At 37.6% G+C, this 24982-nt stretch overlaps 1 protein-coding gene across 3 annotated transcripts in view; it reads left to right on the top strand.

Annotated features, from left to right (window-relative positions):
* GRIP1 (glutamate receptor interacting protein 1) overlaps positions 1 to 24982 on the top strand; it is a 687426-nt gene that overhangs the window by 534502 nt on the left and 127942 nt on the right. For all 3 annotated transcript variants that reach the window (XM_019952473.3, XM_019952475.3, XM_073788409.1), the window contains exons 6-7: positions 8901 to 8976; positions 11257 to 11402. In XM_019952473.3, the coding sequence (XP_019808032.1) occupies positions 8901 to 8976; positions 11257 to 11402 (222 nt within the window). The remainder of the gene's footprint in view (positions 1 to 8900; positions 8977 to 11256; positions 11403 to 24982) is intronic.

Consider the following 24982-nt stretch of genomic DNA (forward strand, 5'->3'; position numbering starts at 1 on the left):
GCATCAGGAATTTTTAACATTTCTTGATTTTTTAATTTGTTTTTACCTATTACATTTTCTACTTCACCAGAGTCAAAATTCTATCAAAATTATTAAGACATTAATTAAAATTAACTAAGCATCTTAATAAATGTACATGCATCAAGGAATAAAACAGATGTGTTCACTTATACAGACTTGCCTTAATGACTGAGCTTTGGGCATTAGGTTCAATTCTGTGTGCATCATTAAGAAAATCAGTCAATCAAATATTCATTAAGGACATGTCAACATGTCAGCATCAGGCAGAGTACTATGGAGTCATGAGACAGGACCCCTATCTACAGGAGATTACAGTCCAGTGAATTTAAGATGTAAGTTGATAAAGTGCCCAAATGAATATTAGAGAAAACAGGCAACTAGGAACCCATGGAATGGTTTAGACCAGTAGTTATTACACTTTTCTAACCAAGTCCTACATTTAGGTGGAGCGACAGACCCCAAGATCATTTACTTAACCATTTTCAAATTTCTGTGCAAAAAAACTAGATGAATATAATGAAAAGTCAGTGTACAAGTAATTTTAGCTTGGAGGGTGGTATATACAAATCTGGTGTTGAAATATAAATATGAAAGAGAGGCACACTTGACTCGCATTCCTACAAGCCTGATTATTGAAATGCTTCAGTAAAAACTGCTGGTGCAGATATTCATCACTAGCTGCTGTATGGTTAATCAATAAAAAATCAAATTGCTAATGAAAGAGCTAAACCAACAGTAATTTATCACTTAAGAACTAAAATGAATAGAAGCAGTTGTAATCTACAACCACCTCAAGACAACTGATGATATGATGCTAACAAATGTCCTTCCCACAATTGGCAGGAATTTCAAATATCCATGTGTGCATGCGTAGTAAGAGTATTTTAATATGAGCCTAGACTCCTACCTAGTACATGGTAGGCACTTAATAAATGGAAGAATGAATGAATGAGGCCTAGATTTGTGTGGACATCAGACTTCTTGGTATTATACTGGTTTTAAAACCTTAGTAATAATAAGCCAATTTTAGTTTATGAGTACCAAATTTTTGTAGGTTTTAATAACTCCCTTAGTATGTCAGTTGAACATAAAAATGTGTCAAATTTTACATAATTTTTTTTTTTCTTTTTGCGGTACGCGGGCCTCTCACTGTTGGCGGCCTTTCCCGTTATGGAGCACAGGCTCCGGACGTGCAGGCTCAGCGGCCATGGCTCACGGGCCCAGCCGCTCCATGGCATGTGGGATCTTCCCGGACCGGGGCACGAACCCGTGTCCCCTGCATTGGCAGGCGGCCTCTCAACCACTGCGCCACCAGGGAAGCCCCTTATGTAATTTTTAATGAGAATAAATAAAGAACTTATATTTTCAAATCAATTTGAGGCCCATCTGGAGGGTCTTCTTGCTCAAAAGGTGGCCATTGCCCATCCCTTAAGAGTTATTGGTTAATCACAAACAGAGTTGCAGAATGAGAAAGTACTGTGGATAAATGCTATCATGGCAGGTAAAACATTATGGCATAGATGGGATTTGAGCTTAACTTAGATCAATGGGGAATACCAGGACATTCAGGGAAGAGGGAGGGGAAGATATTGCAGATGAAGCATATTCATTTAGTGCTGGAGAATTTCTTCTTACCCAATTAGGATGGATCTTTTAAAAAAAAACCAGGCTTTTAGCTGATGAATGGAATTACGTTTCTAATGCTATATGTCACAGATCCAAACACCTTCACTGCCCAAACGATAGAAACTTGTACCCATAAAATGAAAAATGATGTTCTGGCCTATATCATGGAGAGTTAAATTTCTGTTAATTCCTTTGCCATCAAGCCAGAAGATGGTTTAGGTTAACAGGAAAAATCAATGAACTTATTTATAAAACAGAAAGAGAGTCACGGATGTAGAAAACAAACTTATGGTTACTGGGGGGGGGGGGAAGGGAGGGAGGGATAAATTGAGAGATTGGGTATACACACTACTATATATAAAATGGATAACTAATAAGGACCTACTGTAGAGCACAGGGAGCTCTAATTAATACTCTGTAATGACCTATTTGGAAAGAGTATCTAAAAAGGAGTGGAGATACTTTGCTGTAGAGCAGAAACTAACACAACATTGTAAATCACCTGTACTCCAATAAAAAAGTTTTTTAAATAGATGAAAAAAATTATGATAAATTTTTTTTAAAGAAAGGAAAAATCACTCTGCCACTAATTTGCTTTTCACTTTGGATGAGGAAATTTCTCTAATCATTCTCAACTATAAAATTGTAGGTATGTGTACTCATTTAACATATGGACCCCAATATTCAGATTTGGTCTGCATGGTGTCCCTGGCATTGATATTTTTCTAATAGCATGCCAGGTGGGTCATGTTAATGGGCAACCAGGATTGAAAATACCACTGGTCTCTGAGTGGTCTTTATTATGCTTTACAGCTCCAAACATCTAGAACGTAAGTGAAGCACAAACTAAACTTGGCTCATTATTTCAAATAATGACAAAATGTCACATACCAATAAATTTAGAGTTATCTGTCTCACACTTTAACATGTATTCACTGTTACATACTTGTATTTGGACCTCCAAATCAATATAGTGGAAAGGGTTCTTGCTGTCTTCAGCCTCTTTCCTCTTCTAAATCAATACCCCTCAGGGGAAAGTACACCTATCTTTTTATGATCACCTTGCAAAAAAGAAGTTACATAATGATATTTATATAAATATGGTTAAACATGTGCTGTAACTTATCGTCATGATTTTCATTAAAAAAATTTTTTTCTGAAAAAATTCTGAATTTTCTTTTTTAATTAAGGAAGAATTTTAAAAGAATCCATCAAATTGATTGAAAGAAAATACTGAAATAGAGATTTTACCAACCAGACTGAATAAATCTCTTGTAATAGCAATGAACATAAAGGAAGCATTTGCTTTCATCAAGAACAGTGAATGCCTCTTAAATTTTCTCTTAGGTTCTTTAAGCTGACCTCTTTACCAGTGCCAAATTTGGGAAATGGCACTCTGTTCTACCAGACAAACATTAAATGTTACATGATGGTGAGAGGGTAGACAGCAGAAGCAAGAAGAACTGCAATCCTGCAGCCTGTGGAATGAAAACCACATTCACAGAAAGATAGACAAAATGAAAAGGCAGAGGGCTATGTACCAGATGAAGGAACAAGATAAAACCCCAGAAAAACAATGAAATGAAGTGGAGATAGGCAACCTACCAGAAAAAGAATTCAGAACTATGATAGTGAGGAGATCCAGGCCCTCGGAGAAAGAATGCAGACAGAGATCAAGAAGATTCAAGAAATGTTTAACAAAAACCTAGAAGAATTAAAGAACAAACAAACAGATGAATAATACAATAACTGAAATGAAAAGTACACTAGAAGGAATCAATAGCAGAATAACTGATGCAGAAGAATGGATAAGTGACCTGGAAGACAGAATGGTGGAATTCACTGCCATGCAACAGAATAACGAAAAAAAGAATGAAAAGAAGTGAAGACAGGCTAAGAGACCTCTGGGACAACATTACCACTAAGACCAGAAACAAGACAAGGATGTCCACTCTCGCCACTATTATTCAACATAGTTTTGGAAGTCCTAGCCATGGCACTCAGAGAAGAAAAGGAAATAAAAGGAATACAGATTTGGAAAAGAAGAAGTAAAACTGTCACTGTTTTCAGATGACATGATACTATACATAGATAATCCTAAAGATGACACCAGAAAGCTACTAGAGCTAATCAATGAATTTGGTAAAGTTGCAGGACACAAAGTTAACGCACAGAAATCTCTTGCATTCCTATATACTAACAATGAAACATCAGAAAGAGAAATTAAGGAAACAATCTCATTCACCATTGCAACAAAAAGAATAAAATACCTAGGAATAAATCTACCTACGGAGGTAAAAGACCTGTACTCAGAAAACTCTAAGATGCTGATGAAAGAAATCAAAGATGACACAAACAGATGGGGAGATATACCATGTTCTTAGACTGGAAGAATCAACATTGTGAAAATTCTATAGTACCCAAAGCAATCTACAGATTCAGTGCAATCTCTATCAAATTACCAATGGCATTTTTTGTAGAACTAGAACAAAAAATCTTAAAATTTGTATGGAGACACGAAAGACCCCAAATAGCCAAAGCAATCTTGAGGGAAAAAAATGGAGCTGGAGGAATCAGATGCCCTGACTTCAGACTATACTACAAAGCTACAGTAATCACGACAATATGGTACTGGGACAAAAACAGAAATATAGATCAATGGAACAGCATACAAAGTCCAGAGATAAACCCACACACCTATGGTGAACTAATCTATGACAAAGGAGGCAAGGACATACAATGGAGAAAAGACAGTCTCTTCAATAAGTGGTGCTGGGAAAACTGGACAGCTACATGTAAAAGAATTAAATTAGAACACTCCCTAACACCATACACAAATATAAAATCAAAATGAATTAAAGACCTAAATGTAAGACTGAACACTATAAAACTCTTGGAGGAAAACATAGGAAGAACCTCCTATTGACATAAATCACAGCAAGATATTGTTTGACCCACCTCCTAGAATAATGGAAATAAAACCAAAAATAAACAAATGGGACCTAATGAAACTTAAAAGCTTTTGCACAGCAAAGGAAACCATAAATAAGATGAAAAGATACCACTCACAATGGGAGAAAATATTTGCAAATGAATCAACGGAGAAAGGATTAATCTCCAAAATATATAAACAGCTCATGCAGCTCAATATTAAAAAAGAAACAACCCAATCAAAAAATGGGCAGAAGACCTAAATAGACATTTCTCCAAAGAAGACATGCAGGTGGCCAAGAGGCACATGAAAAGCTGCTCAACATCACCAATTATTAGAGAAATGCAAATCAAAACTACAATGAGGTATCACCTCACACTAGTTAGAATGGGCATCGTCAGAAAATCTACAAACAATAAATGCTGGAGAGGGTGTGGAGAAAAGGGAAGTCTCTTGCACTGTTGGTGGGAATGTAAATTGATACAGCCACTATGGAGAACAGTATGGAGGTTCCTTAAAAAACTAAAGATAGAACTACCATATGACCCAGCAATCCCACTACTGGTCATATACCCGGAGAAAACAATAATTCAAAAAGACACATGCACCCCAATGTTCATTGCAGCACTATTTACAATAGCCAGGTCATGGAAGCAACCTAAATGCCCATCGACAGATGAATAGATAAAGGTGGTACATATATACAATGAAATATTATACAATGAAATATATACAATGAAATATTACTCAGCCATAAAAAGGAATGAAATTGGGTCATTTGTAGGGACGTGGATGGGCCTAGAGACTGTCATACAGAGTGAAGTAAGTCAGAAAGAGAAAAATATTGTGTATTAATGCATATATGTGCAATCTAGAGAAATGGTACAGAGGAACTGGTTTGCAAGGCGGAAATAGAGACACAGATGTAGAGAACGAACATATGGACACCAAAGGGGAAAAGCGGGGGGGTGGGTGGTGGGGTGAATTGGGAGATTGGGATTGACATATACACACTAATATGTATAAAATAGATAACTAGGGCTTCCCTGGTGGCACAGTGGTTGAGAGTCCGCCTGCCAATGTGGGGGACACGGGTTCATGCCCCGGTCCAGGAAGATCCCACGTGTCACGGAGTGGCTAGGCCCATGAGCCATGGCCGCTGAGCCTGCGCATCCAGAGCCTGTGCTCTGCAATGGGAGAGGCCACCACAGTGAGAGGCCTGCGTACCGCAAAAAAAAAAAAAAAAAAAAAAGATAACTAATAAGAACATGCTGTATAAAATATAAAATTAGAAAAACAACCAAAATATGTCATATGATGGTAACATTCATATTTATCAAATACTGGCAAACTAGAGACCATCCAGATGGGCAGCCAGGATGGTGATGTATGAGGAAATCAGGTCACGCAAACACTAGTTAAGAAAGTGGAGGTGGATAGAGGGTGGTTCAAGATGGTTGGTAGGAAGATCCTGAACTCAGTTCCTCCCACAGACACAACAAACATACAGCTACACATAAAACAGTTTACCCTGAAAAGAACCCCAGAAACAGCTGAATTCCTACTCCCCAAGAAATTATGAAAGGGCCACATCGAGACTGGGACAATCTTTGAAGACTGAGAGATGGCTGTTTTGCATAATACATCAAAACAAACACAGAGAGTCAAGCAAAATGAGGAAACAGAAGAAAATGTTCCAAATAAAGGAACAAGATAAAACTTCAGGAAAAAAAAAAACCTAATGAAATGGAGATAAGTAATTTACCTGATAAAGAGTTCAAAGTAATGGTCATAAAGATGCTCACCCAGCTCAGGAGAAGAATGAAGAACACAGTGAGGACTTCAACAAAGAGAAAGAACACATAAGATAGAACCAAACAGAAGTCATAAAGCTAAAGAATACAATAACTGAACTGAAAAATACACTAGCGGGATTCAGTAGCAAACTAGTTGAAACAGAAGAACAGATCAGTGACCTGGAAGACAAGGTAGTAGAAATCATCCAAACAGAATGGCAAAAAGAAAAAAGAATTTTTAAAAATGAGAATAACTTAAGGGACTTGTGGGACAACATGTAGCATACTAGCATTCACTTTATAACGGTCCCAGAAAGAGAAGAGAGAGAGAGAAAGGGGCAGAAAAGTTATTTGAAGAAATAATGGCTGAAAACATTTCTAACCTGGGGAAGGAAATAGACATCCTGGTTTGGGAAGCACAGAGAATCCCAAACAAGATGAGCCCAAAGAGATCCATACCAAGACACATTATAATTAAACTGTCAAAAGTTAAAGATAAAGAGAGACTCAAAGCAGAAAGAGAAAGACAACTCGTTATATACAAGGGAACTCCCATAAGACTATCAACTGATTTTTCAGCAGAAAATTTGCAGGCCAGAGGGAGTGACGTGATATATTCAAGGTGCTAAAAGGAAAAAACTTCCAAGAATACTCTACCTGGCAAGGTTAACTTTCAGAATTGAAGGAGAGATAAAGAGTTTTCCAGACAAGGAAAAGCAAAAGTAGTTCATTACCACTAAACTGGCCTTACAAGAAATGTCCCTTTAGGGACAGCTTTAAGCTGAGAAGAAATGGCCCTAAATATAAATAAGAAAATATATGAAAGAAAAAATCTCACTGGTAAAGTCAAATATATGGTAAAGGTAGTGGATCAACCACTTATAAAGTTAGTATGAAGGTTAAAAGACAGAAGTAGTAAAATAAGCTGTAACTACAAATATTTGTTAAGCAATACAAAATAAAAAGATGTAAAATGTAACATCAAAACACATCAGGAACTTCCCTGGTGGCACAGTAGTTAAGAATCCACCTGCCAATTCAGGGGACACGGGTTTGAGCCCTAGTCTGGGAAGATCCCACATGCCGTGGAGCAACTAAGCCCATGCGCCACAACTACTGAGCCTGCGCTCCAGAGCCCGCGAGCCACAACTACTGAGCCCACATGCCACAACTACTGAAGCCCGCACACCTAGAGCCCATGCTCCACAACAAGAGAAGCCACTGCAATGAGAAGACCGCGCACCACAACCGAGAGTCGCCCCAGCTCACCTCAACTAGAAAAAGCCCGCACACAGCAATGAAGACCCAATGCAGCTAAAAATAAATTAATTTTTTAAAAAAGCCCACATCAAATGTGGGGGATACTACAATGTTCATTGCAGCTCTGTTTACAATAGCCAGGACATGGAAGCAACCTAAGTGTCCATTGACAGATGAATGGATAAAGAAGATGTGGCACATATATACAATGGAATATTACTCAGCCATAAAAAGAAACGAAATTGAGTTATTTGTAGTGAGGTGGATGGACCTAGAGTCTGTCATACAGAGTGAAGTAAGTCAGAAAGAGAAACACAAACACCGTATGCTAACACATATATATGGAATCTAAAAAACAAAAAACGGTCATGAAGAACCTTGGGGCAAGATGGGAGTAAAGACGCAGACCTACTAGAGAATGGACTTGAGGATACGGGGAGGGGGAAGGGTAAGCTGGGACAAAGTGAGAGAGTGGTAGTGTATATATGGACAGATGTACACTACCAAATGTAAAAAAAATAGCTAGTAGGAAGCAGCCGCATAGCCCAGGGAGATCAGCTTAGTGCTTTGTGACCACCTAGAGGGGTGGGATAGGGAGGGTGGGAGGGAAACGCAAGAGGGAAGAGATATGGGGATATATATATACGTATAACTGATTCACACTGTTATAAAGCAGAAACTAACACACCACTGTAAAGCAATTATACTCCAATAAAAATGTTAAAAAAAAATGTGGTGGGCACTAAAAATGTAGTGCTTTTAGAATGCACTAATATTTTGAACACCTCGTTTTTAATGGAGGCCACTTCAGCCACTCGAATTTTTCTTTTTTTTAATATTTGGATTTATTTTTCCTTTAGTTTTTGCTTCATGTCACGTTGTAGACTCACCAGTATAACAGCCCAGGTTGATTGACACCAAATATACCCACCTACACTTTGTTTATAGCCAGCAGCTGTTCTAATTGGGCTAGTATTTATAATTATTTGATGCTCTTATCACAGTAGTTGTTAAACACTTTATATCTCACCCCGATTACAGCCATATATTTATTGAGAGGAGGAGAAATGTTGACTTCAACAATGTATTCTGTATAAAATGAATAAGGTTTTTAAGTCTGTTATGTGCCAGAAGGAAACATTATAAGTATTCCTCCATATACAACAATAACATTTGTTTCAGTTTCTCAGCTGGCATTTTGTAAGTGAATTTTTTAATGGCAGCAATGAGAGCATTTTTTGAGCCGTATTCCTTTTCTTTGCTAGGGGGAGCACATGATGATAGAAATAAATCTCGTCCGGTTGTAATAACATGTGTTCGTCCTGGAGGGCCTGCTGACAGGTAAACTTCATCTTTCTGTGTCACTATCCAAATAGATTAAATAAAGCTGGGGACTTTGGCATAGAAGTTGATGAATTAGAAATTTCATAGTAACAGATAGGTCTTAAGTAAATATGTTGGAATGTGAAAACAAAAGAGTTCAGGCTGCAGAATCAGAAGAAAGTTTGACTCCAGATTCAATGCTTGCTACCCTGTGTCTTTGGCAAATGACTTAACAGTTCTAAGCTCAGTTCCCTCCAACTGTAAAATGTAGGTGATAATGCATACCTTTCAAGGTTTTTTGTTTTATCAAAGGTTAGAGATTTATGGTGCCTTGCAGGAGGCCTTTCATCCTGGAAGGAAATCCAAAAAAGAGGGGATATATGTATATGTATAGCTGATTCACTTTGCTGTACAGTGGAAACCAACACAACATTGTAAAGCAACTCTACTCCAATAAAAATTAATTATAAAAAAAAAAAAGGCAGCTGGCCCTTTAACAGCAGGTCCTTGAAATGCGTCCTCTCCAATTGGTAATATCCTAACCTGAAAAGACAGGTGGTGGTGTTCTCTGACTCTTACTATTGCCAACTGTCCTTATCATGATTATCACCCTTTGATGATGATTATGTGTGTCAGAATAGAAGTGACTTTTAGTAAAAGGGAAGGAATATTGTCAGTGTTAGTGTTTAGAGCATTCTCTTCCTGGCTAATTTGAATATCTGATAGAAGCTCCTTCAGCTTTCCTACAATAAACCTTGGGGGTCCCAAGTAAACTCACAACTTAGATGTCTCAAGAGATGCTTATCTTTGTACCAATTTCCCACAGCGAAAAGTCTGCTCCATAATGGTAGGGAACACAATGCCTGCCACTAGATATAGTTGAAGGAGAGGAGGAAAACGCACTGATTACCCCTGACTCTGCACTATGTTTCAGCCTAGGATGGATTTTTAAAAACCTTTCTTAAGCACTCGAAATAGTAATAATAATAATAAATACTGCTTGATGAGTGACCACCATGGGGCAGGAACTGTGCTCAGTACTTGGCAGACATTATCTTATTTTATCTTCACAGCCACCCACTAAATCAGGTATTTTTATCCAGATTTACAGGTGACAAAACTGACGCCCAGTATCGTTAAATGACTTGCCAGCTAGGATAGAAATTCAGATTTATTTTCCTTCAAAGCTCATACCGTTAGCTCAGTTTGTTTTTTAAGTCAATGTTTAATATAAAATGAGAAAATATGGAGACACTGGGTTCTCCTCTGCACTAAAGTGTATTTGCCTTTGCAGAGGATAATACAAAGTCAAAATTTCCAAGGAAATTTTGCCGTTTTTTTTTCCTTCTCCTGCCTTTTCTTGTGAATGATTCTTCCTGAAGCAAATGAAATATTTCTATTTCTTAATAACATTCTAGAGTTTGAGTTGACAGAAATGTCAGGAGCAGGCTACTAGTTTGTGAGCAACGTATTACCAAATTAATGGAGGACGAAAGGAAATCTAAGAATTTAAGATAAAAATTTAGAGTCAAAATACATAGAGAGTTGCTGGGTGAAAGATATTTAAGACAGCATTTTTATTCTTTCCAAATCCTAAACTTGTAATCCCCACATCTGATTTTCTTATCTTCATTGACCCTCCCTGAGGCAGGAGGGTTATAATCTGGTAGCCTCTCTGGCTACATTTTAGTGGTGTCATTACTGTCCTGAGGCATCTTCTCCCAGTGCCTTGAGTGTCTATGGCCACAGAAGGGAGAATAGTATTTGCCTGCCTTTTCCATTGAATGTGAGACTGAATCAATTTAATGATCGTCAAATGGCCTTATAAATCAGTAGGAAAATTTACAGACTAGGGAAATTTTTCACCAGCATTCCCTATCCAGCTTGGGTTCACTGGTGATAAATTGAATGAAACCAGCAGACTTTTCTGCTCACCTGGCTTTGGGAAAATAGGTGAGTGCTATTTCTTGGGCTCTAATAAATCAATTTTAGACATTTTGGCAAAACCCTAGAAAAGAGAAAATGTGCCTTTATTACTTTTACACCCCAAGAGTTCATCATGGGTGACCTGGTTATTTGCTAATGTGTAGTTATTTTCTTATTACTGATTTTCATATTGCAGCAACTTTCTGGTCAGGGTTACCTCTTTACTCTCTTAATGTCACACTTGATGCTTAAAAGGAAACGCAAATGGGATAGATGGTAGAATGTGTGTGAAAGAGCCTCTTTGGCTGAGTGACTATTAATGCTAAGCCCCATGATGCTAAATTAATGACTATTTCTTTATTCTCCCTTCAGAGAGGGCACAATCAAACCTGGTGATAGGTTGCTCAGTGTGGATGGAATTCGGCTTCTTGGAACCACGCACGCTGAGGCCATGAGTATTCTCAAACAGTGTGGACAAGAAGCGACGCTGCTGATCGAATATGATGTCTCGGTCATGGGTATGTCGGATCCTGAGGTTGGGATCTCTAACTAAGCTCTACATCATGTCACTGTCCATCCCTGATAAACCACTTTGGATTAAGAAGGAACTGTTATGTCCACCTGTAGCAGACAGAATTTCATCAATACCATATTATTCTGTTTGAGTTCAGAAAGAGGTGAGGAGTACTTCTCAGCGATTTTGAATTCTTGTGTTGATAGAATCTATGATAACATCTCATTCTGTCAGTGTGTTTCACCTAGCAATCAGCTCTTATACATGGATTACCCTTTGGCAGGAAAGTGTTTTCCCCCTCCAAGTCACAAAAGTGGTGTTATTAACTTAGGGGCTAGTACTTTTTCTTTTACTACATGGAGACTGGAAACAGTAGGGGATTCCTTTCCTTCTTTTTACGTCACAGAGTGAAGCCAGCTGATCAGAATTAATGGAAATTACCATTTTATCATCAGACTTAGGGACAAAGAAAGGAAAGGGGACAAATAGTATCATTGATTAAAATGAAAGTTGAGTACAATATTCTTTCTTGAAATAATGATTCCAATAGAAAGTAATTCTATTTCTACCCTCTCAACTGTAGTACAACTGGAAAGATATTCTCACGTGGCTTTTCAGTGTGAAGAGAGAGCCAAAGTTTTGTGTAAAGTTGACTAAGGCAGATAAATTATGATAGAATGAACTGGAACGTGAAACTGAAACCTAAATCATGTTGTAAATACTTCTTACAATTATCAGACTTGATTGTGTGCCTGACTTTACCAGCAAGTTTTGTCCTGGTAAAATGTAGCCAAGAAAAAAACACTTATTCTGTAACTGTAAACTCCTTTTATTTCCTGCTCTATATGATTCACGTAGAACAGTGTTGCTTGAACGTATTCTTAATCTGTCTACTGGCCTGAAATGTCTTTGAGAGGTATGAGGCTTCCTAAAAGACTTAAAGTGTGAGTTAAGGAGTTCTTAGCAGAATAAGTGGTAGGATATGCCCTTAGGATGGAAAGGTCAGGAATGAATGAACTTTCCTCCCTCTATTCTTCCTTTCTCTTGTCTTCTCTTTCTCCCTTTTTTCTTTCTCTTTTTATTGTTTTGTATGGCTTTTGAGTTAGATGATTTGGGTTCTGTTTTCAATTCTACTGATTTCTAGCTATTAGTTTGCACCATGTTACTTATTTCACTGTGCCTTAGTTACCTCATTTGTCACATGGAAACCAGCAGTGCCTATTTTAAAAGGCAGTTAGGAAGATAAAATAAAATTATACAAGTAAGATGTATTTTAACTGATGATCCAATTTATTATTCACATTAAAAATTGAAACAGGTGTTTGACATATTTAACTCATTCAGTCTACAAATATATATTTTTTTAATATTTAAGCTAAGTGACAGGTACCAAGAGTACAGAAATAAACAAAACAGACCTGGTCTCTGCTCTTATGAAGTTTGCAATTGACAAGGAGGAGAGACAGTAAACAGGAACATGACCAAACAAATAAACACTCAGAAAGTGATCATTACCTACCATGAAAGGCATGAACTGGATTCTGTAATAGGGAATAAGGGCAGGCACAGGTGAGGGCTGACAGATGCCAATCAGGAGTCAGTGAAGAGGTGACAGGTAGGCAAAAACCTGAAGGATGAGAAGGAACCAGTTCCCAAACTAAATACAGCAACAGTTTGTAAGTTCTGAGCAGCCCACCTCAGAGAGACAAGGGCTCCCCCTCTGGGGATGGGCACCATTTCAGAGCAGAGCCCTCCATATCTCATTATTACCAGAGTCAGGGGGGGAGAGGATGACTCACCTGTCTTCCTTCTTCCCTATTCACATTCACATTCTGAATCATGCCTGACAATTTTCATACCTCAGAGTTCTCAGATATCCCCCTAATATAGGGGAAAGTGCCATCAGGAAGGAAACTCATTAAAAGTTTCTCTAAGTTGCTAGATATAAGATCAGTATACAAAAATCAGTTACATTTCTATATACCAGCCAAAACCAGGAAGTTAATTTTTAATATACCATTTATAACAACAATAAAATAATAAGGTTCCTATAAGGAATAAATACAACAAAAGTTGTATCTTCCCAGTAGATATAGATATTGATATAGATACAGATATGCATATATGTAAAGAATACTTAAACAAATGAAGACCTACATCATGAATGTGGGTGGGAAGTCTTGATATCTAAAATATATCCTTTCTTTCAAATGCATCCATAAATTCTATTCAGAATCCCAGAAGGATCTTTGGAGGACTTTAATAAGGTGTTTCTAAAATGTAAGAAAAGTGGGAGGGGGAAAACAGCCAAAATGTTTTTGAAACAATACGAAAGCAGAGAAACTTGTTCTATCCAATATCAAGACTCATTCTAAAATTGTGCCATTAAGTCTATGTAATATTTACATGAGGTAATAAAGAACCCAGTGGAAGAGAATTGAATGCCACAGACCACTACAGATATGTAAGCAGAGGTGTAGTCTTACATCAGTGGGGAATGGTTGAGCTAGTCAGTAAATGATACTGGGTCAATTAGTTAGCCACATGGGAAAAAATTCAATTAATCTCCTACTTTATACCACACCCAAAAATAAATTCTGTATTTACATAACCATTTCCCAACAGACTGCTATTATAGATAACTGGAATGAATATCCTTTTAACCCAAATCTTTGTGTATCTGACTTCATTAAGTCGAAGGGCATATTTCTTTTTTAAATATTTGGTACATAATTCCAGTTGTCCTCCAGAAAGGTTATCCTACTTTATAATATATTACTACCAGCAATGTTTTAAGTGTACCTGTCTCAACAGAGCACCAGATACAGCACTAAATAGTTTTGGTTTTAATCTTTCTGATTTAAGTAAAAATTGCATTTATATTTTAGTTTACTTTTTAAAAAAATTTCTAGTGCAACTAAATGCTTTTTTGTATGAACACTAGCCATTTTCATCTCCTACTGTCTGCCTATGCCCTGTATTAATTTTTCTATTGATTTGTGTAACTATTTACAGACACCTTTCTGTCACTCCTAGATAAAGCTAAATAGGTGAAAAATTGGAATAGAAAGCTTAGGATCTTAAATTAGGAAAATGAGGAGCAATAGATCATTGGTATATGAAGTTGCCATCAGGTACAAATGGCAGAAACCAATTTAGAATAATTTAAAGAGGGAACTGATTAGCTTGTAAAAGTGGGGAGTCAAGATACATCCTGACTTCAGAAGAAGTTCAGTAATATCACAGGTGTTCTGTCTCTCGGGTCTCTTTGCCTGGGAAAGGCTCTCCTTGTGTCATGACCAGATGGTCCCAGGCAGCCACAGGTCTATATTATGTTGTGAGTTCATAATGCCAGAAAAAGAAATGAAACTGAATCTCCCCTAAAAGATGCTGAGTGACTTAGCTTGGAGCAAATGCTGACCACTGCAGTAATCACTATGTCCAGGGATATAGTGTAGCCTCTGCTCTTTGGCAGGGCAGGAAGGAATGTGTGTTGAACAGAACAAGGCAAAGAATGGCACTTTCCCAAAGCAGGTGATGAAAGTAATAGATGCCACACATACGAGAATTTTCCTTACTTCACGTCCTCACCAGCACTTGGTATTCTCAGTCTGTTTCATGTCATCTATTCTTATGGGTATGTAGTGATATCCCATGGCAAATTGAATGTATATTTCCAGGATGAATAATGATATGGAGCACCTTTTCATTTGCCACTTGGACATCCCTGTTGCATTATTTTACTTTTAATACCTTCATTTATTTACATACTATTAAAATTATGTCACATTATATCTTAGGAAGTATGTGTGTATCTATAATCATACATATAAATATTGAGTTTCTTTATATGCTATTAAAAGTACACAAATTATTTTGTAGGAAACACGTGTGTGCCTGTGCAGAGATATTGATATCTCATCACTGGAATGAGATATATTTTCTAGTAAATCTCAGATCACAAATTTTAGCAAATTCAGTAGTCTGGGAAAGCTATTGAAATTATCAATTTTATTAACTAAAGTTGAATTTAGTCTTTGTTAAAATTTTAAAGAAAATGTATTGAGATAAGACTGGTAGGAATAGGTCTGGGGGAAAAGTAATTGTTCAGTTTTGGATATGTTATGTTTGAGGTGTCTATCCATCATCCAAGTGGAGGTATGGAGTATACAGATGGGTCATTAAGCCTGGAATTTAGTGCAGAGGTTAGGGCAGGAAGTATAAATTTTTGAGTCATCAGCACAGAGATGGACCTTAAAACCACGAGGCACCTTAGGGAAGTGACCGTGGACAGAGAAAAGCAAGGCCCAAGGATGCAGCTCTGGGTCTCTCCAGTAGTGACAAATCAGAAAGGTGATGAGGAACCTTTGAAATAAATTGAGAAGGAACATCAAGTGATGGAGACAGAGAACCAAGGCAGAGTGTGGAGTCTTGGAGACCAGATTTTTCCTTTGTAAAACGGTGGTAATTATACTACCACACTCACAAGTTGCTGTGAGGAGAAAAAGAGTTAATGCATATGTGGTGTTTGGCCCATAATATGTGCTCAATAAATATGAACTAATTATTTTAAATGTTTATAGGGAAAAAACCCTCCACTTCATTATTGTCGAAATGTACTACCAAATGATTGGGTCTCAGAGCCCTGATGTTAGAAGCCAAATAACATAAAATATAAGGAAAGCTTGAACATCTCGGGGCAAAAGTTCTGAAAACAATAACTTTAGTAAAATGTAGTGCCTTTTGAAGTCAGACAAACTTGGTTTTGAATCTTGGCTGTCTGTTGACCTTGAACAAGTTACTTAGCCTCTCCAAGCTTCAACTTTCTCATCTCTAATATAAGGATGATAACAGTACTTCTTCAAAGGATTGATGAAAAGATTAAGCTAGTGAATACATGTAAAGTGTTTATCATAACTAACCTAAACTTTTGTTGACTACCAGGGAATTAAAGTTCACGGTTTCCATGCTCCACTTCCCTAAAATGAACCTCAGGTCTCCCACTACCCTGGATTAAGCAGCAGCTGAGGCTTTATTCCGTGACAACATTGAGTCCTCAGTAGAAAGAATGTTTGAAAAATGATGTGTTCTGGATGGCTTTATTTTCTAAAATTCATCAGAATACTTATTTTGCTTAAACATTATCTGAAAATATTTCTAAATAATGTTTCTGAGAATATATATTAAAGATACTTGGGTCTTTGGTAGAGGCCCATACAGTTATCAAGGACATCATTCTGAATATTAGTCCTTAGGCCTGTGTTACAGAGTCAAGGGGTACAGATGGTACCAAATCTGTGCTGACATAATTTACTCAAGATTTTTAAAACTTACACAATTCTCTAATAATTATTTATTTTATGACTTTTCCTTCCTGCAAAATCGCGGGGGAGGGCTTTTGGTTACTACAGATTTCTTGTTGGCCGTATTAAACAAGAATGACTGTAGTGTAATTTTTTGTTTTGTTTTTATTTCAGCTTTATTAAGGTGTAATTGACAGATCTGTAAGATATTTAAAGTGTGCATCGTGATAATTTGATATACACATGCATGGTGTAAAGATGCTACACTCTTAGCATATTATACAATACAGTGTTATCAACTATAGTCACAATTTTTACATTAGATCCTCAGACTTTATTCATCTTCTAGCTGAAAGTTTGTACCCTTTATCTTTTTAACATCCTTATTGGAGTATAATTGCTTTACAATGGTGTGTTAGTTACTGCTTTATAACAAAGTAAATCAGCTATACATACACATATATCCCCATATCTCCTCCCTTTTGGATCTCCCTCCCACCTTCCCTATCACACCCCTCTAGGTGGACACAAAGCATGGAGCTGATCTCCCTGTGCTATGCGGCTGCCTCCCACTAGCTATCTATTTTACATTTGGTAGTGTGTATATGTCCATTGCCACTCTCTCACTTCGTCCCAGCTTAACCTTCGCCCTCCCCATATCCTCAAGTCCATTCTCTACGTCTGTGTCTTTATTACTGTCCTGCCCCTAGGTTCTTCAGAAACATTTTTTTTTTTTAGATTCCATATATATGTGTTAGCATACGGTATTTGTTTTTCTCTTTCTGACTACTTCACTCTGTATGATAGATTCTAGGTCCATCCACCTCACTACAAATAACTCAATTTCGTTTCTTTTTATGGCTGAGTAAATATTCCATTGTATATATGTGCCACATCTTCTTTATCCATTCATCTGTTGATGCACACTCAGGTTGCTTCCATGTCCTGGCTATCGTAAATAGAGCTGCAATGAACACTGTGGTGTATGACTCTTTGAATTATGATTTTCTCAGGGTATATGCCCAGTAGTGGGATTGCTGGGTCGTATGGCAGTTCTATTTTTAGTTTTTTAAGGAACCTCCATGCTGTTCTCCATAGTGGCTGTATCAATTTACATTCCCACCAGCAGTGCAAGAGGGTTCCCTTTTCTCCACACCCTCTCCAGCATTTATTGTCTGTAGATTTTTTGATGATGGCCATTCTGACTGGTGTGAGGTGATACCTTATTGTAGTTTTGATTTGCATTTCTCTAATGATTAGTGATGTTGAGCATCCTTTCATGTGTTTGTTAGCAATCTGTATATCTTCTTTGGAGAAATGTCTATTTAGGTCTTCTGCCCATTTTTGGATTGGGTTGTTTGTTTTTTTGATATTGAGCTGCATGAGCTGCTTGTATATTTTGGAGATTAATCCTTTGTCAGTTGCTTCGTTTGCAATTATTTTCTCCCATACTGAGGGTTGTCTTTTTGTCTTGTTTATGGGTTCCTTTGCTGTGCAAAAGCTTTTAAGTTTCATTAGGTCCCATTTGTTTACTTTTGTTTTTATTTCCATTACCCTAAGAGGTGGGTCAAAAAGGATATTGCTGTGATTATGTCAAAGAGTATTCTTCCTATGTTTCGCTCTAAGAGTTTTCTAGTGTCTGGCCTTACATTTAGGTCTTTAATCCATTTTGAGTTGATTTTTGTGTATTGTGTTAGAGAGCGTTCTAATTTCGTTCTCTTACATGTAGCTGTCCAGTTTTCCCAGCACCACTTATTGAAGAGGCTGTCTTTTCTCCATTGTATACTCTTGCCTCCTTTATCAAAGATAAGGTGACCATCTGTGCGGGGGTTTATCTCTGGGCTTTCTATCCTGTTCCATTGATCTATATTTCTGTTTTTGTGCCAGTACCATACTGTCTTGATTACTGTACCTTTGTAGTGTAGTCTAAAGTCAGGGAGCCTGATTCTTCCAGCTCCGTTTTTCTTTCTCAAGATTGCATTGGCTATTTGGGGTCTTTTGTGTTTCCATACAAATTGTGCAATTTTTTGTTCTAGTTCTGTGAAAAATGCCATTGGTAGTTTGATAGGGATTGCATTGAATCTGTAGATTGCTTTGGGTAGTATAGTCATTTTCACAATGTTGATTCTTCCAATCCAAGTACATGGTATATCTCTCCATCTGTTTGTATCATCTTTACTTTCTTTCATCAGTGCCTTATAGTTTTCTGCATACAGGTCTTTTGTCTCCTTAGGTAGGTTTATGCCTAGGTATTTTATTCTTTTTGTTGCAGTGGTAAATGCGACTGTTTCCTGAATTTCTCTTTCAGACTTTTCATCATGAGTGTATAGGAATGCAAGAGATTTCTGTGCATTAATTATGTATCCTGCTACTTTACCAAATTCATTGACTAACTCTAGTAGTTTTCTGATAGCATCTTTAGGATTCTCTATGTATAGTATCATGTCATCTGCAAAGTGACAGCTTTACTTCTTTTCTGATTTGGATTCCTTTTATTTCTTTTCCTTCTCTGATTGCTGTGGCTAAAACTTCCAAAATTATGTTGAATAACAGTGGTGAGAGTGGGCAACCTTGGCTTGTTCCTGATCTTAGTGGAAATGCTTTCAGTTTTTCACCATTGAGAACGATGTTGGCTGTGGGTTTGTCACATAAGGTCTTTATTATGTTGAGGTAAGTTCCCTCTATGCCTACTTTCTGGTGGGTTTTTATCATAAATGGGTGTTGAATTTTGTCAAAAGGTTTTTCTGCAAATGTTGAAATGATCATATGGTTTTTATTCTTCAATTTGTTAATATGCTGTATCACATTGATTGATTTGTGTATATTAAAGAATCCTTGCATCCCTGGGATAAATCCCATTTGATCATGGTGTATGATCCTTTTTTTGTGTTGTTGGATTTGGTTTGCTGGTGTTTTGTTGAGGATTTTTACATCTATATGCATCAGTGATATGGGTCTGTAATTTTCTTTTTTTTGTAGTATCTCTGTCTGGTTTTGGTATCAGGATGATGGTGGCTTCGTAGAATGAGTTTGGAGGTGTTCCTCTCTCTGCTATATTTTGGAAGAGTTTGAGAAGGATAGGTGTTAGCTCTTTTCTAAATGTTTGATAGAATTCACCTGTGAAGCCATCTGGTCCTGGGCTTTTGTTTATTGGAAGATTTTTAATCACCGTTCCAATTTCATTACTTGTGTTTGGTCTGTTCATATTTTCTGTTTCTTCCTGGTTCAGTCTTGGAAGGTTATGCCTTTCTAAAAATTTGTCCATTTCGCCCATGTGGTCCATTTTATTGGCATACAGTTGCTTGTAGTAGTCTCTTATGATGCTTTGTATTTCTGCAGTGTCCGTTGTAACTTCTCCTTTTTCATTTCTAATTTTATTGATTTGAGCCCTCTCCCTCTTTTTCTTAATGAGTCTGGCTAATGGTTTATCAATTTTGTTTATCTTTCAAAGGACCAGCTTTTAGTTTTATTGATCTTTGCTATCATTTCCTTCATTTCTTTTTCTTTATTTCTGATCTGATCTTTATGATTTCTTTCCCTCTGCTAACTTTGGGGGTTTTTTGTTCTTCTTTCTCTAATTGCTTTAGGTGTAAGATTAACTTGTTTATTTGAGATTTTTCTTGTTTCTTGAGGTAGGATTGTATTGCTATAAAATTCCCTCTTAGTACTGCTTTTGCTGCATCCCATAGGTTTTGGATCATCGTGTTTTCACCTTCATTTGTCTCTAGGTATTATTTGATTTCCTCATTGATTTCTTCAGTGATCTCTTGGTTATTTAGTAATGTATTGTTTAGCCTCCATGTGTTTGTGTTTTTTACGCTTTTTTCCCTGTAATGGATTTCTAATCTCATAGTGTTGTGGTCGGAAAAGATGATTGATATGATTTCAATTTTCTTATATTTACCGAGGCTTGATCTGTGACCCAAGATATGATCTATCATGGAGAATGTTCCGTGTGCACTTGAGAAGAAAGTGTAATCTGCTGGTTTTGTATGGAATGTCCTATAAATATCAATTAGATCTATCTGGTCTGTTGTGTCATTTAAAGATTGTGTTTCCTTATAAATTTTCTGTCTGGATGATCTGTCTTTTGGTGTAAGTGAGGTGTTAAAGTCCCCCACTATCACTGTGTTACTGTCAATTTCCTCTTTTATAGCTGTTAGCATTTGCCTTATGTATTGAGGTGCTCCTATGTTGGGTGCATATTTATTTATAATTGTTATATCTTCTTCTTGGATTGATCCCTTCTTCATTATGTAGTGTCCTTCCATTATGTAGTGTCCTTCCTTGTCTCTGTAACATTCTTTATTTTAAAGTATATTTCATCTGATACAAGTATTGCTACTCCAGCTTTGTTTGATTTCCATTTGCATGGAATATCTTTTTTCCATCCCCTCACTTTCAGTCTGTATGTGTCCCTAGGTCTGAAGTGGGTCTCTTGTAGACAACATGTATATGAGTCTTGTTTTTGTATCCATTCAGCCAGTCTGTGTCTTTTAGTTGGAGCATTTAATCCATTCACATTTAAGGTAATTATCAATGTGTATATTCCTGTTACCATTATCTTAATTGTTTTGGGTTTGTTTTTGTAGGTCCTTTTCTTCTCTTGTGTTTCCTACTTAGAGAAGTTCCTTTAGCATTTGTTATAGAGCTGGTTTGGTGGTGCTGAATTCTTTTAGCTTTTGCTTGTCTGTGAAGCTTTTGATATCTCCGTAGAATCTGAATGAGACCCTTGCTGGCTAGAGTAATCTTGGTTGTAGATTCTTCCCTTTCATCACTTCATATATATCGTGCCACTCCCTCCTAACCTGTAGAGTTTCTGCTTAGATGTAAGCTCTTAACGTTATGGGAGTTCCCTTGTATGTTATTTGTCATTTTTCCCTTGTTGCTTTTAATAATTTTTCTTTGTCTTTAATTTTTGTCAATTTGATTACTGTGTGTCTCGGCATGTTTCTCCTTGGGTTTATCCTGCCTGGGCCTCTCTGTGCCTCCTTGACTTGGGTGGTTATTTCCTTTCCCATGTTAGGGAAGTTTTCAACTATTATCTCTTCAAATATTTTCTCGACTCCTTTCTCTCTCTCTTCTCCTTCTGGGACCCCTATAATGCGAATGTTGGTGTGTTTAATGTTGTCCCAGAAGTCTCTTAGGCTGTCTTCATTTCTTTTCATTCATTTTTCTTTTTTCTGTTGTGTGGCAGTGAATTCCACCATTCTGTCTTCCAGGTCACTTATCTGTTCTTCTGCCTCAGTTATTCTGCTATTGATTCCTTCTAGTGTATTTTTCATTTCAGTTATTTTATTTTTCATCTCTGTTTGTTCTTTAATTCTTCTAGGTTTTTGTTAAACATTTCTTCCATCGTCTCAATCTTTGCCTCCATTCTTTTTCCAAGGTCCTGGATCATCTTCACTATCATTATTCTGAATTCTTTTTCTGGAAGGTTGCCTGTCTCCACTTCATGTAATTGTTTTTCTGGGTTTTATCTTGTTCCTTCCTCTGGTACATAGCCCTCTGCCTTTTCATTTTGTCTATCTTTCTGTGAATGTGGGTTTCATTCCACAGACTGCAGAATTGTTCTTCTTGCTTCTGCTGTCTGCCCTCTGGTGGATGAAGCTATCTAAGAGGCTTGTGCAAGCTTCCTGATGGGAGGGACTGGTGGCGGGTAGAGCTGGCTATTGCTCTGATGGGCAGAGCTCAGTAAAACTTCAATCTGCTTGTCTGATGATGGGTGGGGCTGGGTTCCCTCCCTGTTGGTTGTTTGCCCTAAGGCGACCCAGCACTGGAGTCTACCCAGCTCTTTGGTGGGGCTAATGGTGGACTCTGGGAGGGCTCACACCAAGGAGCCCTGGGAAACCTAGCTAGCAGCAATCTCTCTCTCCCCTTAACTCCCATAATATCTTGTTTATACACCTCATAGTCTTTACCCCATCAGTGTGGTAGTCTAGTTATTTGTGTATGTGACTATCACTCCTCTATGATGTTACAAACTCCTTGGAAACAGGGACTATTTCATACCCATTCTGTATCCTTTGTAGTGCCCTATACATGGAAGACACTTATTTCTTGGTTGATTGAAGAAATGAATGAACAAGTAAATGAAGAGTATTTGACGTTGAGACTATCATTCCCCTAAATTTAATAATGTTCAACATAATTCCTCATGTATTTAGAGCTCTTTTAGCTTATAGTGTACTTCACAACTGCAATCCTATTTTATCCTTCTATTACCTGTTAAGGAAACCAAGCTTCCTCTTGTGTTGTTTTTTTTTGAGAAAACCTGAAAGGATTATGTTGACCACAGGAGTCTGGCACTTTCTGATGAGTATAAGGATCCACAAGACTTCTACGATAGGTCAGTTCACACAAAGCTAGTGAATTCATTCACGTTTTAATTGAGCACATCAAAATACATTCTTGAAAAACATAGATGGCTTTATAGGCTTCATGGTCATCACACATTTAATGTTTAATGTTGAAGGTTACAGTTCAGAAATATTAGATAAGACCTTTGTTGTTAACATTTGAACATCTTAGGGAACTTTTTGTTCCTTCTCAGTGAACATACATGAGACTGACCTTCAATAAGGCCTTTCCCCAGTTCACTCTTCTCTTCACAGTGCTGTTTTTTCACAGAGCTCCTGTAGTCACAGACTGTTAATATTCCTGATCTTCTCTTCTTTATGGTACGAAAAAAGAATCTTTCATTCCAAGGCTTCTCGTGACCTGTCAGTGGGACCTATGGGATCAAGACTAAATCAAAGATGTTAGAGTAGAAATTATTGTTTGTATATACCTTGTGATGTAGGAAAGGAGGGTATTAGGCTGTTTTAAAAATTAGAAATTTGGGCTTCCCTGGTGGCGCAGTGGTTGAGAGTCCGCCTGCTGATGCAGGGGACACGGGTTTGTGCCCCGGTCTGGGAAGGTCCCACATGCTGTGGAGCGGCTAGGCCCGTGAGCCATGGCCGCTAAGCCTGCGCATCCGGAGCCTGTGCTCTGCAACAGGAGAGACCACAACAGTGAGAGGCCCGCATACTGCAAAAAAAAAAAAAAAAAAAAAAAAAAAAATTAGAAATTTAAGGTTCCTTATTTGCCTGGATGACACAGTTTATAAATGTCAAAGTCAAAATTCATCCTTCTCGCTAACATAATATGCTGCTATTAGCAAATTACAGTAATAGTAAGTACCTATTATGTGCAAGGCAATTTTATAAACATTATCTCATTGTATTCTTACCATAAGAGATAGGCATAGGTATCCCTATTTCAGGAATCAGAGGAAGTAAAAGAACTTGCCCAGGCAGAAAAGAACAAAGTCAGAATTCAAACTATTATGTCTGATTCTAGAACCTTTGCTTAAAGCAAATGAACCATCAGAGCAGTCTCTTTTTAAATTTATTTTATTGAAGTATAGTTGATTTACAGTGTTGTGTTAATTTCTGCAGTACGGCAAAGTGATTCAGTTATACATACACACACACACACACACACACACACACACACACACACGTTCTTTTTTCATATTCTTTTCCATTATGGTTTATCAGAGGATATTGAATATAGTTCCCTGTGCTGTACAGTAGGACCTTGTTGTTTATCCTTTCTATATATAATAGTTTGCATCTGCTAATCCCAAACTCCCAGTCCATCCCTACCCCTCCTCCTCCTTGGTAACCACAGTCTGTTCCATCAGAGCAGTCTTAATGCAACATTTATATGGTAATTCTTAAAGCTAAATGTTTAGAACTGAACTTGACTTCTCCCCTTAGCCTGTTCCCCTCCCATCTTCCCCATCTCAGGCATTAGTGCCTCCATCTGAGCAGCTCTCAAATCAACAGCCTGGGTCAGCCTTCATTTTCCCCAACTCCATTTATACCTAGCTCTTCCACAGGGTCCAACTCTCCTCCTTCCAGCCACTCTCCTTGTCTCCATCTTCACTTTCCTCGCACTTATCCTCGCCGCTCACCCACATACACCACCCTGTCTCTCCCAGCCATCTCCCAGCTTGTGCCCATCTCCACTCTTTACTCCCTCTTCATTCAAATCCATGCTCATACAGAAGCCCGGGAGACCTTTACATAGCATGCATGGAATCGTGTCACTCTCATTCAATTGTCATCTACTAAATTTCAGATAAAATTAAACTCTATGCCGTGCCTTTGAATCCCTGCATGCTCTCCCCCATCTCAACTCTCCATGGTTTCCCAGAAGCTCTCTTTGATTCCCAAGGCTCTTTTTTTTAGCTCCTCCCACATACCAGGCTCCTATCCTCAGGGACTTTGCAAGC

Source organism: Tursiops truncatus, chromosome 11 (assembly GCF_011762595.2).
Source record: "Tursiops truncatus isolate mTurTru1 chromosome 11, mTurTru1.mat.Y, whole genome shotgun sequence".
NCBI lineage: Eukaryota > Metazoa > Chordata > Mammalia > Artiodactyla > Delphinidae > Tursiops > Tursiops truncatus.